Source organism: Salmo salar, chromosome ssa15, assembly GCF_905237065.1.
Source record: "Salmo salar chromosome ssa15, Ssal_v3.1, whole genome shotgun sequence".
In the NCBI taxonomy this organism is placed as follows: domain Eukaryota; kingdom Metazoa; phylum Chordata; class Actinopteri; order Salmoniformes; family Salmonidae; genus Salmo; species Salmo salar.
In genome coordinates, this window is record NC_059456.1 from 2,461,895 (window position 1) to 2,479,136 (window position 17,242).

Below are 17,242 nucleotides of genomic sequence, written 5' to 3' on the forward strand. Positions count from 1 at the left end.
CTAGCGACCCAGCCAGCTAACGTTAGCTAGCTAAAAGTACACTTGAAATGAAACCACATTCTGTCAAAATTAGAAACGTGTAATCTTACCAGCATACATCATGGTTGGACGCGTCTCCTGTCTGATACCATGCATGGTTGCCTTAGTTTGACGATGTAATCCAGACTGGTGTTTAATCCATCTCCTTAACTATCATACTCAAATTCCACTGATTTCAAAACTCGGTCCTCCAGAAAGTGGAGAGCATACACATAACCTTAGCTAGCAAGCCATCCAGCTAACGTTAGTTAGCTAACAGTACACTTTAACTTGACATTAGGTTTATGCAGTTTTGCTACGCGACACATTTTTTTTTTAAAGCTGCGTTCGACATGAGTACCTAAACATACTGACCAGCTCCAATAGACAGACACGTGCTATATGGTAGACCAATCCAAACTCATCTCTCGGCATGACCAGCCCACTCATTATCTCAGCCAATCATGGCTAGCCGGAAGGTTGCTCTCTTTTTCTGTGGCCAACTAGGCTTGTATTTTAACGATTTTATTTGCATTTACAGATGGCATACAAGTTTGATATTAAGGTTCATGGAAGTTCACATGTTCGAGAAGGAATTTCTGCCAAAAAACACATTTTGATATGAATAAAATAAAAATCACTTTCAAATAGCTCTCCTGTGAAGTCGTGACTTGCGATATACTGAATCGGGTCACAAATGTAAACCCTCCACGGAAAGCACAATATAGACCATCTGTTTTGTGAATACGCATGGATCTTAAACGTAAAAAAAACTAAATTGTCACATCCCTAATGTATGTGATTCATACTATTGGTAAACTATTCATCTTTGTTTTTCAAGTGTCCAGGAGTAAAGAGTCTTAAGTAACACACACTTTTCTTTTTTCAATAATTGACAGGATGTTGTTCACACAGCCACGGCGGACACAGCAGTAGAGGCTGAGCTTGGAGTGGAGATTGGAGAGACTGTTGCAACACAGACACTCAAGCTTCAGAAAGCCACTGTGTTGCTGGTGGACCTGAAGAAAACCTTGCAACCACAAGTGGAGGTAGAAAATGTGGCCTCAGAGATAGAGGAGGTGGAGGAGGAGGCTCCAAAGGAGGTGGCAGAAACCAATGAAGACAAAGGAGAGAACAACGAAGAAACAGGCAGACCAAGATCCACTCGTATCACAAAACCTGTTGAGGCTGAGGAGACAGTGGAAGAGAAGCAGCCAACAGTTGAGGAACCTGCTGTGGAAGTGGAGATCTCGCCACCTGAGGATGAAGAGGAGGCTCCGGTTGTAGAACCTAGAGTCCCGAGTAGAGGAAGAAAAAGTGTTCCATTTACCCCGACTCCAAAACGCAAGTCCAAAAGAAGAGGCAAACAGCATGAGGAAGCCAGAGTTCTGAGGAGAGGAAGGAAATATGCTTCTGCTCCTGCCACACCTAGACACAAATCCACACATGCCACTAAAGAACCTGAAGAGGAGCAGGTGGCTGAATCTGTTCGGGAATCTGTGGATGAAAAAGAGGAAGTAAAACCAGTGCAGGAGGAAAAGGCAGAGGAGAAAGACACACTGATGGATAAAGAGGACATGGAGGAGGAAGCTGCAACAGTGGAGAGTGCGGAGGAAGAAAGGGTGGCAGCGGAAGCCATAACTGAGGAAGACGGAAAGGTAGAGGAAGAGAAGGAAGAGGAAGCTGAAGCTGCACCGGAAGCTGCAACATTGGAGGAGGAGAGTGTCAAGGAAGAAAATGTGGATGAAGAAGCAAAAACTGAGGAAGAGGAAAAGGTGAAGGAAGAGAAGGAAGCGGAGAGAGTGGAAGAAGAAAACATTGAGGAAGCTGCAGCGGAGACTATTAGTGTGGAAGAAAATATGGAGGAGGAAGCAACAACCACAGTGGAAGAAAAGGAAGAGGAAAAAGTGGAAGAAGAGAAGAAAGAGAAAATAGTTATTGATCTAGCTGTAGAAAAACTAGCTGGGGTAGAAGAGGCAGATAAAGTGGAGGAGAAAGAGGGAGCAAAGCCAGTTGAGGAAGAGAAGAAGACTTCACTCGAGGAGGAAGAGCAAGCTCCAGTAGAGGAGGAAGAGGATGCTCCAGTTGTAGAAACAAGAGTTTTGAGGAGAGGAAGAAAAAGTATTCCAGCTACTCCGACTGCAAAGCACAAGTCCACTAGAAGAGAGGAGGAAAAAGTGAAAGTGGAAGCCAGAGTTCTGAGGAGAGGAAACAGAGGCAGATTTTCTGCTCCTGCCCCTGCCACACACGGACGCAAATCCACTAGAGCCCGCAAACAACCTGAGGAGGAGAAGGAAGAAGAGGTGGAGGCAGAATTTGTAAATGAGCAAAAGATGGAGGAGGTGGTTGCACCTGTTCAGGAAGCTGTGGAGGAAAAATTGGAGGAAGAAAAAGCAGTGGACGAAGCAGAAGCTGAAACTGCACCAGTGGAAGAGGAGAGTGTTGCTGAACAAAAGGTGGTGGAGGGACAAACGACTCAGGAAGAGAAAACGGTGGAAGCTGAAACTGCTACTGTGGAAGAAAAGCTGGAAGAAAAAATACCTGAAAAAGAGGAAAAGGTTGAAGAAGAGAAGGAAGCTGAAGCTAAAACTGCACCAGTAGGAGAGGAGAGTGTTGCAGAAGAAAAGGTGGAGGAAGAAGCAAAACCCACAGAGGAAGAAAAGGTGGAAAAAGCAACAACTGAGGAAGAGGAAAGAGTTGAGGAAGATAAAAAAGAGGTGGAAGCAGAAGAGGAAGAAATTGGCGAAATGGATGTAGAAAAACTGGCAGAGGTAGTTGATGAGGCAGTAAAAGAGGCGGTAACAGCAGTTGAAAGTGTTGCAGATGAAGTGGTATTAAAGCCAGTTGAGGAACCTGCTGAGGAAGAAGAGAAGACCTCACCACCTGAGGATGAAGAAGATACTCCAGTTGTAGAAACAAGAGTCCTGAGGGGAGGAAGAAAAAGTGTTTCAGTTACTACTCCAAAACGCAAGTCCAGACGAAGAGGCAAACAAGCTGAGGAAGAAGAGGAGGAAGAAAAGCCAGCTGTGGAAGAAGAGGCTCCAGTTGTGGAAAGTTCTGCAGATGAAAAAGTAGAAAAAACAGTTGAGGAAGAGGAGAAGACCTCACCACCTGAGGAGGAAGAGGTAGATGAGGAAGAACAAGCTCCAGTTGTAGAAGCAAGAGTTCTGAGGAGTGGAAGAAAAAGTGTTTCAGATTCTCCCCGAAAAAGCAAGCCGAGAAGAAAAGGTAAACAGCCTGAGGAAGTGGAGGAGCCAGAGGAGGAAGAGGCAACTGAGGAGGAAGAAGAGGCACCCGTAGTGGAAGCCAGAGTTCTCAGGAAAGGAAGGAGATCTGCCCCTACAACTGCCCCTGCTACACCTAGACGCAAATCCACACGAGCCAGCAAGCATCCTGCGAAAGAGGAGGATGTGGAGGCAACGGCTGAACCTGCACCAGAAGCAATGGAGGAAAAGGTGGAGGAAGAGAAGGAAGCGGAGATAGTGGAAGAAGAGAAGGTTGAGGAAGCTGCAGCTGAAACTGCACCAGTGGAAGAGGAGAGTGTTGCAGAAGAAAAGGTGGAAGAAGTAAAAGCAGTGGAGGGAGAAGGAACAAGTCTGGAAGAGGAAAAGGTGGAGGAAGAGAAGGAAACGGAGATAGTGGAAGAAGACGTTGAGGAAGCTGCAGCTGAAACTGCACCAGTGAAAGAAAATGTGGAGGAGGAAGCAACAACTGAGGAAAAGGAAGATGTTGAGGAAGAGAAGAAAGAGGTTGAAGTAGAAAAGGAAGCAATTGTTGAAATTACTGTAGAAAAACTAGCAGAGGTAGTTGAAAAGGCAGAAAATGTGGAGTTGATAACAGCAGTGGAAAGTGTTGCAGATGAAGTGGTAGAAAAGCCAGTTGAGGAACCTGCTGAGGAAGAAGAGAAGACCTCACTACCCGAGGAGGAAGAAGAGACTCCAGTTGTAGAAACAAGAGTCCTGAGGAGAGGAAGAAAAAGCATTCCAGTAACGCCTCCAAAACGCAAGTACACACGAAGAGGCAAACAACCTGAAGAAGAGAAAGATGCGGAGGGAGAGCCAGCTGAGGAAGAAGATGCACCAGTAGCGGAAACCATAGTTCTGAAGAGAGATAACGGAGTCAGATTTTCTGCTCTTGCCCCTGCTCCTGCCACACCCAGATGCAAATCCACACACGCCTGCAAAAAACCTGAGGAAGAGAAGGAAGAAGGGTTGAAGGTAGAGGAGGAAAAGATGGAGGCGGTGGCTGAACCTATTCAGGAAGCTTTGGAAGTAGTGGCTGAAGCAGCAGCTGCAACAGTGGAGAGTGTGGGGGAAGAAAGGGTGGCAGAGGAACCAAGAACTGAGGAGGAGGGAAAGGTGGAGGAAGATAAGGAAGTGGAAACTGAAGCTGCAGCTGAAACTGTACCAGTGGAAGAGGAGAGTTTTGCAGAAGAAAAGGTGGTGGAGGGAGAAACAATTCAGGAAGAGGAAAAGGTAGAGGAAGAAAAGGAGATTGCAGAAACTAATACAACGCAGACAATCAAGCTTCAGAAAGCGACTGTGGTGCTGGTGGACTTGAAGAAAATCTTGCAACCACCCGTGGGGGTTGAAAATTTGGCCTCAGAGATAGAGGAGGTGGAGGGGGAGGCTCTGAAAGGATGTGGCAGGAACTGATGAAGACGAAGTTGAGGAACCTGCTGTGGAAGTGGAGATCTCGCCACCTGAGGATGAAGAGGAGGCTCCAGGTGTAGAAACAAGAGTCTTGAGTAGAGGAAGAAAAAGTGTTCCATTTACCCTGACTCCAAAACGCAAGTCCAAAAGAAGAGGCAAACAGCATGAGGAAGAGGAGAATGTGGAGGAGGAGAGTGTTGCAGAAGAAAATGTGGATGAAGAAGCAACAACTGAGGAAGAGAAGGAAGCGGAGAATATGGAGGAGCCAGAGGAAAAAGAGGCAGCTGAGGAAGATGAAGAAGAGGCTCCAGTAGTGGAAGCCAGAGTTCTGAGGAGAGGAAGGAAATCTGCTTCTGCTCCTGCCACACCTAGACGCAAATCCACACATGCCACTAAAGAACCTGAAGAGGAGGAATTGGCTGAATCTGTTCGGGAATCTGTGGATAAAAAAGAGGAAGTAAAACCAGTGGAGGAGGAAAGGGCAGAGGAGAAAGCCACACTGATGGATGAAGAGGACATGGTGGAGGAAGCTGCAACAGTGGAGAGTGTGGAGGAAGAAAGGGTGGCAGTGGAAGCCATAACTGAGGAAGACGGAAAGGTAGAGGAAGAGAAGGAAGAGGAAGCTGAAGCTGCAACAGTGGAGGAGGAGAGTGTTGCAGAAGAAAATGTGGATGAAGAAGCAACAACTGAGGAAGAGGAAAAAGTGGAGGAAGAGAAGGAAGTGGAGAGAGTGGAACAGGGAAATATTGAGGAAGCTGCAGCTGAAACTATTGGTGTGGAAGAAAAGATGGAGGAGGAAGTAGCAACCACAGAGGAAAAAAAGGAAGAGGAAAGAGTTGAAGAGAAGAAAGTGGAAACAGTTATTGAACTAGCTGTAGAAAAACAAGCTGAGGAAGTTTCTGTGGTAGAAGAGGCAGACACAGTGGAAGAGAAAGAGGAAGCAAAGCCAGTTGAGGAAGAGGAGAAGACTTCACCGCCCAAGGAGGAAGAGCAAGCTTCAGTAGAGGAGGAAGACGATGCTCCAGTTGTAGAAACAAGAGTTTTGAGGAAAGGAAGAAAAAGTATTCCAGCTACTCCAACTCCAAAACGCAAGTCCACTAGAAGAGACAAACAAGTGGAGAAAGACCCAACTCTGGAAGAAAAGGAACCAGTAGTGGAAACCAGAGCTCTGAGGAGAGGAGGAAGATTTTCTGCTCCTGTCCCTGCCACACACGGACGCAAATCCACACGAGCACGCAAACAACCTGAGGAGGAGAAGGATGAGGAGATGGATGCAGACTTGGTAAATGAGCAAAAGATGGAGGAGGTGGTTGCACCTGTTCAGGAAACTGTGGAGGAAGAATTGGAGGAAGAAAAAGCAGTGGACGAAGCAGAAGCTGAAACTGCACCAGTGGAAGAGGAGAGTGTTGCTGAACAAAAGGTGGTGGAGGGACAAACAACTCAGGAAGAGAAAACGGTGGAAGCTGAAACTGCTACTGTGGAAGAAAAGCTGGAAGAAAAAATACCTGAAAAAGAGGAAAAGGTTGAAGAAGAGAAGGAAGCTGAAGCTAAAACTGCACCAGTAGAAGAGGAGAGTGTTGCAGAAGAAAAGGTGGAGGAAGAAGCAAAACCCACAGAGGAAGAAAAGGTGGAAAAAGCAACAACTGAGGAAGAGGAAAGAGTTGAGGAAGATAAGAAAGAGGTGGAAGCAGAAGAGGATAGAAAAACTAGCAGATGTAGGTGAAGAGGCAGAACAAGTGGAGGAGGCAACAGCAGTTGAAAGTGTTGCAGATGAAGTGGTATTAAAGCCAGTTGAGGAATGTGCTGAGGAAGAAGAGAAGACCTCACCACCTGAGGAAGAAGAGAAGACCTCACCACCTGAGGAAGAAGAGATGACCTCACCACCTGAGGAAGAAGAGAAGACCTCACTACCTGAGGAAGAAGAGAAGACCTCACCAGCCGAGGAGGAAGAGGTGGCTCCAGTTGTAGAAACAAGAGTCCTGAGGAGAGGAAGAAAAAGTGTTCCAGTTATTCCTCCAAAACGCAAGTCCACACGAAAAGGCAAACAAGCTGAGGAAGAAGAGGAGGAAGTAAAGCCAGTTGTGGAAGAAGAGGCTCCAGTTGTGGAAAGTTCTGCAGATGAAGAAGTAGAAAAACCAGTTGAGGAAGAGGAGAAGACCTCACCACCTGAGGAGGAAGAGGTAGATGAGGAAGAACAAGCTCCAGTTGTAGAAGCAAGAGTTCTGAGGAGAGGAAGAAAAAGTATTTCAGTTTCTCCCCCAAAACGCAAGTTGAGAAGAAAAGGTAAACAGCCTGAGGAAGACGAGAAGGTGGAGGAGCCAGAGGAGGAAGATGCAGCTGAGGAGGAAGAAGAGGCACCCGTAGTTGAAGCCAGAGTTCTCAGGAAAGGAAGGAGATCTGCCCCTACAACTGCCCCTGCTACATCTAGACGCAAATCCACACGAGTCAGCAAGCATCCTGAGGAAGAGGAGGTTGTGGAGGCAGATGCTGAACCTGCACCAGAAGCAATGGAGGAAAAGGTGGAGGAAGAAAAAGCTGTGGAGGAGGAAAAGGGGGAGGAGGAAAAGGAAGCTGCAGCTGAAACAGCACCAGTGGAAGATAAGAGTGTTGCAGAAGAAAAGGTGCAAGAAGTAAAAGCAGTGGAGGAGGAAGGAGAAATTGTGGAAGATGAAAATGTGGAGGATGAGAAGGAACCGCAGATTGTGGTAAAAGAGAAGGTTGAAGAAGCTAAAGCTGAAACTGAACCAGTTGAACAGGATAATGTTGCAGAAGAAAAGGTGGAGGAGGAATTAAAAAGCATAGAGGAAGAAAAGGTGGAAGAAGAAACAACTGAGGAAGAGGAAAAAGTTGAGGAAGAGAAGAAAGAGATGAATGCAGAAAAGGAAACAATTGTTGAAATGGCTGTAGAAAAACTAGCAGAGTTGGTTGATGAAGAGGCAGAAAAAGTGGAGGCGGTAACAGCAGTGGAAAGTGTTGCAGATGAAGTGGTAGAAAAGCCAGTTGAGGAACCTGCTGAGGAAGAAGAGAAGACCTCACTACCTGAGGAGGAAGAGGAGGCTCCAGTTTTAGAAACAAGAGTCCTGAGGAGAGGAAGAAAAAGCATTCCAGTTTCTCCTACAAAACTTAAGTTCACAAAAAGAGGCAAACAAGTCCAGGAAGAGGAAAACATGGAGCAGCCAGAGGATGAAGAAGCACCAGTAGTGGAAACCAGAGTTATGAGGAAAGGAAGGAAATCTGTCCCTGCTCCTGCCCCTGCCACACCTAGACGCAAATCCAAACGAGCCCGCAAAGAACCTGAAGAAGAGAAAGAGGAGAATGAGGAAGAAAAGTTAGACAATGCGGCTGCAACAGTGGAGAGTGTGGATGAAGAAATGGTGGAGGAAGCTGCGGCTGCAACAGTGGAGAGTGTGGAGGAAGAAAAGGTGGAGGAAGTGAATGAAGTGGAGGCAGAAGAAAAGGTTGAAGAGGAAACAAAAGCTGTGGAAGAAGCAAGAACTGAGGAAGAAGAAAACGTGGAAGAAGCAACAACTGAGGCAGAAGAAAAGGTGGAAGAAGCAACAACTGCAGGGGCTGTGGTAGAGGAGGCTGAAAAAGTGGAGGAGGTGGCAACAGTGATTGAAAGTGTTGCAGTAGAAGAGCCAGTTGAGGAAGAGAAGACCTCACAACCTGAGGAAGAAGCAGAGACTCCTGTTGTAGAAATAAGGGTCCTGAGGCGAGGGAAAAAAAGCACTGTTAATCCTCCAAAACGTAGCTTCACACCAAGAGGCAAGCAAGCCAAGGAAAAGGAGAAGAAGGATGAAGAAAAAGTAGAGGAGGTGGCTGAACATGTGCCGGAAGCTGTGGAGGAAAAGGAGGCGGCAGCTGAGGAAGATGAGGCACCATTAGTGGAAGCCAAAGTTCTGAGGAGAGGAAGGAGATCTGCCCCTGCCACACCAAGACGCAAATCCAAACGAGCCCGCAAAGAACCTGAAGAAGAGGAAGAGGAAAACGAGGAGGAAAATGTAGAGGAGGAAAACGCATTGGAGGAGAAAATGGTGGTTGTGGAGAATAAGATGGAGGAGGAAGAAGAAAAGGTTGAAGAGCCAGCAGAGAGTGCTACTTCAGAGACGAAAGAGGAAGAAGACATCGCACAGCAGCCAGAGGAGGTGGCAGAGCAAACAGAGTGGAAGGGAGTAGTAAAGAACACTGCTGAAACAGAAGAAGAAAAGGTAGCTGATGAAGAAACAGCTAAAGCGGTAGAGAAGAAGGAAGAAGGAGACACCACCAATGTGGAAAAAAATACTGACAAGGCAGCATTAACTTCTGTTTCTCAAGATGAAGTAGCTGGTAAAGCTTCAGAGGAAGAGGAGGGAGAAACTCCAGGGGAAGGGGAAGAGGCAGAGAAAACAGAAGAAACGACAGAGGAAGTAGTAGACAAAGTCCAGGACAAAGCTGTTGAGGAAGAGGGTGAGAAGGCCACAACAACAACAAGCCAAGAGGAAGAGGAAGTGGTAGCAGAGAGCCTTGAGGAAGTTGTGGAAGTTCCTCCAGTTGTGGAAACTAGAGCTAAGAGGAGCAGGACAAAAACAGTCGCACCAGCCACACCCATACGGAAGTCCTTACGAAGCAAGTCTTCTGTGGATTATAAGGAACAGTATGCAGAGGAGGAGGAAACAGGAAATGAACCCACAGTGGAAGAAGGGGAGGATAATGTAGTGGCAGAAGAGGCGAGTGTAGTAGAGGAGGAGGAAAAAGAAAAAGAGGAGGAAGGGGCCCCGGTGTCTGAGGTTGCTGTTGTCGAGGACACGGAGAAGCAGCCTGTGGTAACGAGAGTTCTGAGAGTGAGGTTAACTGCCACGCCCATGGCCACACCCACACCCCAGCGTACATCCACAAAACGCAGCAAAATAGTTACACCTGAGAAGGTCGAGCCTGAGGTGGGCATGCTTTCATCAGATGAAGAGCAGGAAGAGAGCCCTGTGGAAAAGAGAAACCTCTGGAAGAGAAAAAATATGGAACCAACACCTGTTCGCAGATCCAAGCGCCGCAGCAGAATTTAGACTGTTGAGAAAGTTTTTTTGTTTGTTCAGTTTTAAAAAATGCATCTATTTAGTGAAGATTTCATATTAGACCAGATTGTTTTCTTCTATCTATTTGTAAGTTTCTAAAAAAAAAAAAAACATACATGACAACATTTTTATGTAATTTTTCTGAAAGTCGATATGTAGTATATTTGATATCTTTTCACATTGTATATATAGTCCGTTTTTTGACCGAACAGTTTTTTGACCTTAGTGGCTGGTGTGTCTCATGTGTTTCAGTCTGATAGGCTTTGGTTTGGACATGATCGGCTAAAACAACATTTATTCCCTCAAAATACTGCATCCATGATCTGCTAAAACAACATTTATTCCCCTCAAAATACTGCATCCATGATCTGCTAAGACAACATTTATTCCCTCATAATACTGCATCCATGATCGGCTATAACAACATTTATTCGCTCAAAATAATCCTAACTTCAGAATGCCAAATGGTGTCTCCTCGAATAAGAATCAAGAAGCCTGTAAATAAATATATATATATATATATATATTTTTTAAATACAAATGTAGTTACATTGGGACACACTAGCACTCATCGTCATTAAGAAAATATTTTGGGCAACCAGGCTCCATGCTCAATCTGGAATTTTTTAGAAAATATTAAATATTGATATCTACAATAGTGCAGATACATATGAAACATTTTAAAAAATGTCAATCGAAAGAACATTGCTCAGAGATGCACAAAAACAATATAACATCTCCCCTTTGTTATAAGATTATTCATCTTTTTTTAAGCAAGCTATGTTTATTTACATTTTTTTCTACAAATTTCAGTGACATTTCTTGTGGAAATTTGGAATGCTTACATTTTTACCCATTATACAAATGTTTTCAACAGAACTCAGGATATAAAATCACATTTTATTCAACATAATTCTTCATTTGAAATGTCTAATGTCAACACGTGTCATTGTGTTACATGTTGTGTGTATTGAAATATTTGGTACACTTTGAACATATTTAGTGTAAAAAAAAAACTAAATACCCACTAAAATATTACCTCACTGAGCCGACAAGGTATACAATTTCAGTTTGTAATTTCAAAAGGATGTCGTTCCTGTATTAACGCAATATCATTTTATATACAAATACATGCATCTATATCCTCACATCTTCTATGTTAACATTTATCATTAAGGTTTTGATATACAGTAAGTAAAATGTTTAATAACAGTAAAAAATATGGTCATACAGAAGAGTTTGTAAATTCAATTTTAGAAGTTTAAAATAAAGTTTATAATAAAATCTATAAACTGAGCTATGATGTTAAACTGTGAGGGTTTCTTTCTCGTGAGAGATGTGAAAATAGATAGAAACTATGAGCTTTCGTTTGTGTGTTATTATAATAATATGATATATCTTGTTTCAGACTTTCAATGCTTTTGTTATGTGTCTCTGCGCCCCACAAAGGCACAAGCCAGCTCACAAACATTTTCATTTAGCAATGTTGTATTTTATGACAAACCTCTCCTTGCATTATGTGAAATGAACTTATGTAACTTTTCTCCTCTGACAATGTGATTTGTTAGGATCTGGTAGAAAATAAAGATTTTCACTGTTTTACCTATTTTTATGTTTTCTTTGGTTTCCTTTCTGGCTGTGTTACAGGGCCATGTACAGACCTTTCAGGGAGCGGGTGCTCCAACAAAAAAAACGACTTTCATAATTAATGGGGCTTGTAAAGCAAGAGTCCCCACTTTTTAAATATTCAACATACTTCTTATTGTTATTATTTGGAATGCTACTCCTCTTACACCGTTTAATATAGAAATGCTGTTCAAACTTAAAAACGTGTAGACTGGTGTGGATTGAGTTGCTTACATATAACCTTTTTGAAATATCTTTTATACGTTTTAAACTATTAAGCTTTTTGGCCTTTGTTTTGTTAATCTTCATTCACTTTCATGTCATTATTTTCAGCATTCTAAAGGCCCCATTATGACATCACTTCCAATAAGTAATCAATGGGAAAGCTGTTTTAGCAATCCGTCAACTGCTTTCTTTATAGATGCAGTAAGTCATGTCAGAAGCTAGCAGATACAATACTTACCAACAAATTCCAATAAAACTACATCACATTTTGAAGTTCACTTTCCTTGCTTTGTCTAACAAACTATCATGAATCTAGCAAATACTTTTTGTGGGTCAAAGTGCAGTATTTATTTACTTTCATAGCACAAATGTTTGTTAGCATGTGTCACACACTGGCTTTAGCCATGGAGGGAGCTGGGTTGCCAAGGCAACTGTTGCCTAGCAACACATGCCTCAGAGGGAGGCAACTTCTTCATGGGCAACAAATTCCCATGATTTGTGAATCTGTTTTGGACCGAACAGCGAGCCCTAAAATTTCTAATGCTACCCCGGTTTGGACGACCTGGTATGATACAGAGAAGATTTCTAATGATTACTAGCTTCGTCCGCCTTCTCTGGATTGTGACCCGTGCTCTAAATAACTCAACTGGCTGGTTTGTCTGTCTGTAAAGAGAAGTGTGGCTGTACTTTGATACTGCTTCTCTGGCTGGATAGAGCAAAGCTGTCTCCGTTCCATCGCTTCATATTTCACCCGATCACTTCTCATCGCACTTCTTTCAGTTTTCACACAGAACAACTGTAGTTTAGACACTTAAAACAACCACACAACTATTGACCACACAACTACTGAACCACACAACTACTGACAACAACCACACAACTATTAAACATAACTACTGACCACAATTACTGACTACAACCACACAACTACTAACCACAACTACTGACCACAACCACCCAACTACTGACCATTACAACACAACTACAGACCACAACTCCTGACCACAATCACACAACTACTTAACACAACTACAGACCATAACTACTGACCACAATTACTCACCACAACTCCTGAACACAACTCCTAACCATAACTACTGACCACAACCACACAACTACTGTCCACAACCATAAAAATACTGACCACAACTATGAGGCTGTGGAGGGATCCAAATTGTGGATTTAAAAGAAAACATAAATCATCAGCGTACAATGACAACTTTGTTTTTAAACCATGGATTTCTAACACTTAATATTATTGTTGTATCTGATTTTAACAGCTAACATTTCGATGGCCATAATAAATAGATATGCCGATAGTGGGCAACCTTGTTTTACTCCTCTTGACAATTCAAAACTTTCTGACAAGTAGCCATTATTTACTATTTTACACATAGGGTTACTATATATAACTTTAACCCATTTTATAAGAGATTCTCCAAAACTGAAATATTCAAAGGCCTTTTCAAAGTCAGTTATGAATATCAGGCCTGGTTTCCCAGATTTTTTGTAGTGTTCTATTGTTTCCAGTACTTGTCTTATATTATCTCCAGTGTATCGTCCATGTAAAAAACCTGTCTGATTAAGATTAATAATATCCAGCCCTGGAGTTTTCCCAGACTTAAAGGCTTTAATTGCATCAAGAATTTCCTCCTCTGTAATTTGGCCTTCACATGAGTCTTTCTGTACAGCTGTTAATTTTACATTATTAATATCAATCCACAGGAATCCCCACCGGAATCCCCACAGGAATCCCCACCGGCTAGGTATAAGGTCGTCATGGTTTTCATTTGCAGCTTTGGGAATTTCGTTGTATATTATGCTCTCCCATCCGGGGGCTTTGGCTTTGTAGGACCAACCCTGCCAGGCAGGCTCAGAATCTTGAGGGGGCTGTGCTGCTCTAGTAGGTCTCTGATCAGATTCATTTTTCTGATTTGGCTGAAAATAGACTACTTACAGTAGGCCCATAAAAACAGATAAGGACTTCTCCTTAGTGTATGGGTCACTCAGGTGGGTGTCTAGGGTATCGGGTTGCAGACCATTCCATCGTGATAGGACAATAAATAAATAAACTACGTTTATAATTTATTTTAAAATTGTATATCCCATATCTACTAGTCAGTTGCTCATTTGTTTACTGTGAAATAGCATTGTATCTGGTCAAACACAATTTTGTCCAAACGTTTACTAAGGGATGGTAGCAGGCTGATTGGTCGGCAGTTTGAGCCAGTAAAGGGTACTTTGCTATTCTTAGGTAGCGGCATGACTTTTGCTTCCCTCCAGGCCTGAGGGAACACACTTTCCTGTAGGCTTAGACTGAAGAGATGGCAAAGGGGAGTGGCAATTTAGTCTGCTATCATCCTCAATAATTTTCCATCCATTTTCTCAGAGCTAGGTGGCTTGTCATTGTTGACAGACAACAATACCTTTTTTTTCACCTCTTCAATACTCACTTTACGGAATTCAAAATTTCAGTGCTTGTCTTTCATAATTTGGTGAGATATGAATGGATGTGTAGGTTCAGAGTTTATTGTTGGCATGTCATGCCTAATTTTGCTAACCTTGCCATTTAAAAAATAATTTAAGTAGTTGGCAATATCAGTGGGTTTTGTGATGAAAGAGCCATCTGATTCAATGAAGGACGGAGCCTTTTTGCCCAATATTGCCCAACATTCCTTTTGCCTCATCCCTCTCAACCTTATAATTGTTCAATTCCTCATCAATCTATGGGGATTTAACTGTTTTTACAGTATTTGTCTTAATGGGTGCTAGTTTATTAGTAACTTGTCACGTCCTGACCAGTAAAGGGGTTATTTGTTCTTATAGTTTGGTCAGGACGTGGCAGGGGGTATTTGTTTTATGTGGTTCAGGGTGTGTTTGTGTATGTGTTCATGTAGAAGGGGTATTTGGTTTATATGGTTCGGGGTGGTTGTGTGTGTAGAGGGGTATTTGATTTATTGTTTTGATTTATTGTTTTCCAGGGTTTTGGTTATTGTTCTATGTTAGTTTATTTCTATGTTCAGTCTAGTCGTTTCTATTTCTATGTTTAGCTAATTGGTGTTGAGGACTTCAGTTGGAGGCAGCTGTCTATCGTTGCCTCTGATTGAAGGTCCTATAAATAGGTATGTGTTTGTCATGGGATTTTGTAGGAGATTGTTTCATGTTTTGCTGTGTGCCTGATGAGACTGTCTAGTTCGTTTGTTTTTTGTGTTTTCCTTCTTCACTAATAAAAAGAAGATGAGTATACATTTTCCCGCTGTGTTTTGGTCTACACCCTACGACACCCGTGACATAACTGGATTAAGCAATTTCAGAAATGTGTCAAGTGCAGCGTCTGGTTGCTCCTCATAACACGCAACAGACCAACAAATATTCTTTACATCTTTAACATAGGAATCGCTACAAAACCTCTTGTATGACCTCTTATACTGTACACTATATTAGGCCCAGCCTTTGGAACTTTGTTATTCCTAGATATGGCTACCATATTATGGTCACTACATCCGATGGGTGTGGATACTGCTTTAGGGCAGATTTCTGCAGAATTAACTTCTTCAGGATTGGTGGGTCCCCTGCAGGACAGTTGAGCTAACGTAGGCTAATGCGATTAGCATGAGGTTGTAAGTAACAAGAACATTTCCCAGGACATATATCTGACATTGGCAGGAAGCTTAAATTCTTGTTAATCAAACTGCGCTGTCCAATTTACAGTAGCTATTACAGTGAAAGAATACTATGTTATTGTTTGAGGATAGTGCACAGTTTTGAACATGAAAAGTTATTAATAAATAAATTAGGCACATTTGGGCAGTCTTGATACAACATTTTGAACAGATATGCAATGGTTCATTGAATCAGACTAAAACTTTGCACATACACTGATGCCATCTAGTGGCCAATATCTAAATTGCACCTGGGCACCGGGCCCTTTCTCTTGCATTTCGAGCTGATGATACAAAAAAAAAAAAAAAAAATGTTTGGTTTTTCTTTGTATTATCTTTTACCAGATCTATTGTGTTATATTCTCCTACATTTCTTTCACATTTCCACAAACTTCAAAGTGTTTCCTTTCAGATTGTACCAAGAAAATGCATATCCTTGTTTCAGGGCCTGAGCTACAGGCAGTTAGATTTGGGTATGTCATTTTAGGCCGAAAATTGGGAAAAAAGGGGCAGATAAGGTTGTGAACAGTAGGAAGCAACTTTGTAATGGCCTGTACTCCTGCTCCAGGATAGCAAAGAACCGAGATGTTTCTCACCATAGAGCTGCCAATGATTTGTGTATTGTTTTGTATTGTTTGATATTACTGCACTGTTGGAGCTAGAAACATAAGCATTTCGCTGCGCCTGTGATAACATCTGCGAAAAATGTTTATGCGACCAATAAAATTTGATTTGACTTGACCAGCAACCTTTCAGTTACTGGCCCAAAGCTCTAACCGCTAGGCTACCTGCCACCCTGAATGGTGGCTGTTTTAGGTATCTTACTACTTACTTTGAAATATCAAAATGTTAAACCTTTACTCCCTAACCCGCAGGAAAGGTGTTTTGCTGCTCAGCTATAGGAGCAGTGGATACATCTTCACAATGAGAATAGGAGTTAAAAAATATATTTAAAAAAACAATGTTCCCTCATAAGTGGAGTTTGTTGCATAACACTTCTTTCAATGTTGTTGGTTCAATTCCAGCAGGGATCACATGTAAATAGTGTATGCACTCACTGCACCCTGCTCTGTACTTCACTTTGGATAAAAGCATCTGCTATAAGTGGAACACATGTCTGCTTTAAAAACCAAGGGATCAAAGAAACACTCACCACAATACATACTCTGTTGCCACATGAAAAGACGGATGCTTCACTGATCAGAACATAATGTAATATGGTACTCTTGGGCTGTGTCCAGGGCCTATAGGGCTCTGGTTGAAACTAGTGCACTATTTTGGGGGGGATTTTAACTTTTTTTTTAACTAGGCAAGTCAGTTAAGAACAAATTCTTATTTTCAATGACAGCCTAGTAACAGTGGGTTAACTGCCTTGTTCAGGGGAAGAACGACTGATTTTTACCTTGTCAGCTCGGGATTCGAGCTTATAGTTACTATTCCAACGCTCTAACCACTAGGCTACCTGCCACCCCAATGTAGGGAATAGGGCAGGTTTCCCCAACTGGTGGCCTACCAAAATACACAAATAAAAATAAAAAATTCCATTATTTATTTTTTTAATTGTTGGACATAAAATACTAAAAACAAAAATATGTTCCAATGCATTCCCAATCTATATAAATATGAAATATATGTGATCGTATATAAATGTAATTAAGGTTTGAAGTGATTATGTCTTAGTCTAATATTTTATATGTTCGGGCTTCTTGCGGTCAATTTGCAGTCTACAAATAAACTCGTCCAGGGACTGAATCTAGTTGATGATGGCTGGAATAGGGTGTCATTTAGGGCACAACTTGCGTGGATCAGACAGGAGTTTTCAATTACATTGTTGTTGAATAATAATCTTTTATGACGAGTGGTGAGGTGAGATACATCAAGGGGGGTATTGTTTGAGACTTTGCCAAGAATGGTTTTGTTGGGAAAGTAATTATGACAATTAATTTACAGACCGGTGATGCCTGCCTGCCGCATAACTATTGAAATGCTAAAATGCTATAATTTCAATAAA

General features: G+C 42.4%; 2 protein-coding genes across 2 annotated transcripts in view; both read left to right on the forward strand.

Moving 5' to 3' along the window:
- LOC106570833 (titin) overlaps window positions 1-11,324 on the forward strand; it is a 57,309-nt gene extending 45,985 nt beyond the window's left edge. The window contains exons 16-17 of the mRNA XM_045695347.1: window positions 918-2,756; window positions 6,374-11,324. Of these exons, the coding sequence (XP_045551303.1) occupies window positions 918-2,756; window positions 6,374-9,709 (5,175 nt within the window). The 3' untranslated portion in view covers window positions 9,710-11,324. The remainder of the gene's footprint in view (window positions 1-917; window positions 2,757-6,373) is intronic.
- On the forward strand, window positions 4,652-6,393 carry LOC123727179 (uncharacterized abhydrolase domain-containing protein DDB_G0269086). Its single transcript, XM_045695348.1, has one exon. The coding sequence runs from the start codon at window positions 4,927-4,929 to the stop codon at window positions 6,391-6,393; it is 1,467 nt and encodes a 488-aa protein (XP_045551304.1). The 5' UTR covers window positions 4,652-4,926.
- Window positions 11,325-17,242: the final 5,918 nt, after the last annotated feature.

Coding starts and splice junctions, on each gene's coding strand:
- LOC123727179 (XM_045695348.1), top strand. CDS start 4,927: ATGGAGGAGCCAGAGGAAAAAGAGGCAGCTGAGGAAGATGAAGAAGAG.